The 424-nt window shown below is 67.5% G+C and overlaps 1 protein-coding gene across 1 annotated transcript in view; it reads right to left on the bottom strand.

The window, feature by feature from the left end:
• Positions 1 to 304, bottom strand: part of GTF3C5 (general transcription factor IIIC subunit 5) — a 15,222-nt gene extending 14,918 nt beyond the window's left edge. Inside the window, exon 1 of the mRNA XM_019510304.1 lies at positions 80 to 304. Coding sequence (XP_019365849.1) covers positions 80 to 304 — 225 coding nt within the window. The remainder of the gene's footprint in view (positions 1 to 79) is intronic.
• Between the last annotated feature and the right edge of the window lie 120 nt (positions 305 to 424).

Here is a 424-nt window from a genome sequence, read left to right as displayed (position 1 = left end):
GCATCTCAAACGTGGCTTCCGGTGGCGGTGGCGCTTCCCCAGCCTCCGGCGCCCGCGGCAGCCTCCTTCTCCTGGTCACCTTGAGCAGCATGGTGGAGGTGGGGAAGCGGTTGGCACAGGCCGGGTGGCAGTAGGGGTCCCGGGGGCGGAAGTAGAGCTCCAGCCTCTTGGAGGGGTCAGCATAGATCTGTGCAGACCAGGTTGTGGGTGCTGAGCTGCGGGACCCCCCCTCGCCTGCCCCTGGTGGCTTGCTCGCCCCTTCCCATGCCAAAAAGCGCCCCCCATCCTCATCAGCATCCCCCATGCACCATCCATGGACCAGCCCCCGTCAAGGACAGCCCTGGAAGCCCCGCCCCCCCTGGGGATACTAACCCCCCCACAGAAGCCCCGCCCTTTCCCGGGCCATACCAACATTGCCCCCCCA

This window comes from Gavialis gangeticus, unplaced genomic scaffold (assembly GCF_001723915.1).
Source record: "Gavialis gangeticus isolate Ggan-Ray unplaced genomic scaffold, GavGan_comp1, whole genome shotgun sequence".
Classification (NCBI taxonomy): domain Eukaryota; kingdom Metazoa; phylum Chordata; order Crocodylia; family Gavialidae; genus Gavialis; species Gavialis gangeticus.
The sequence above is the reverse complement of the archived record's forward strand: the minus strand, read 5'-3'. Positions and strand labels throughout refer to the sequence as shown.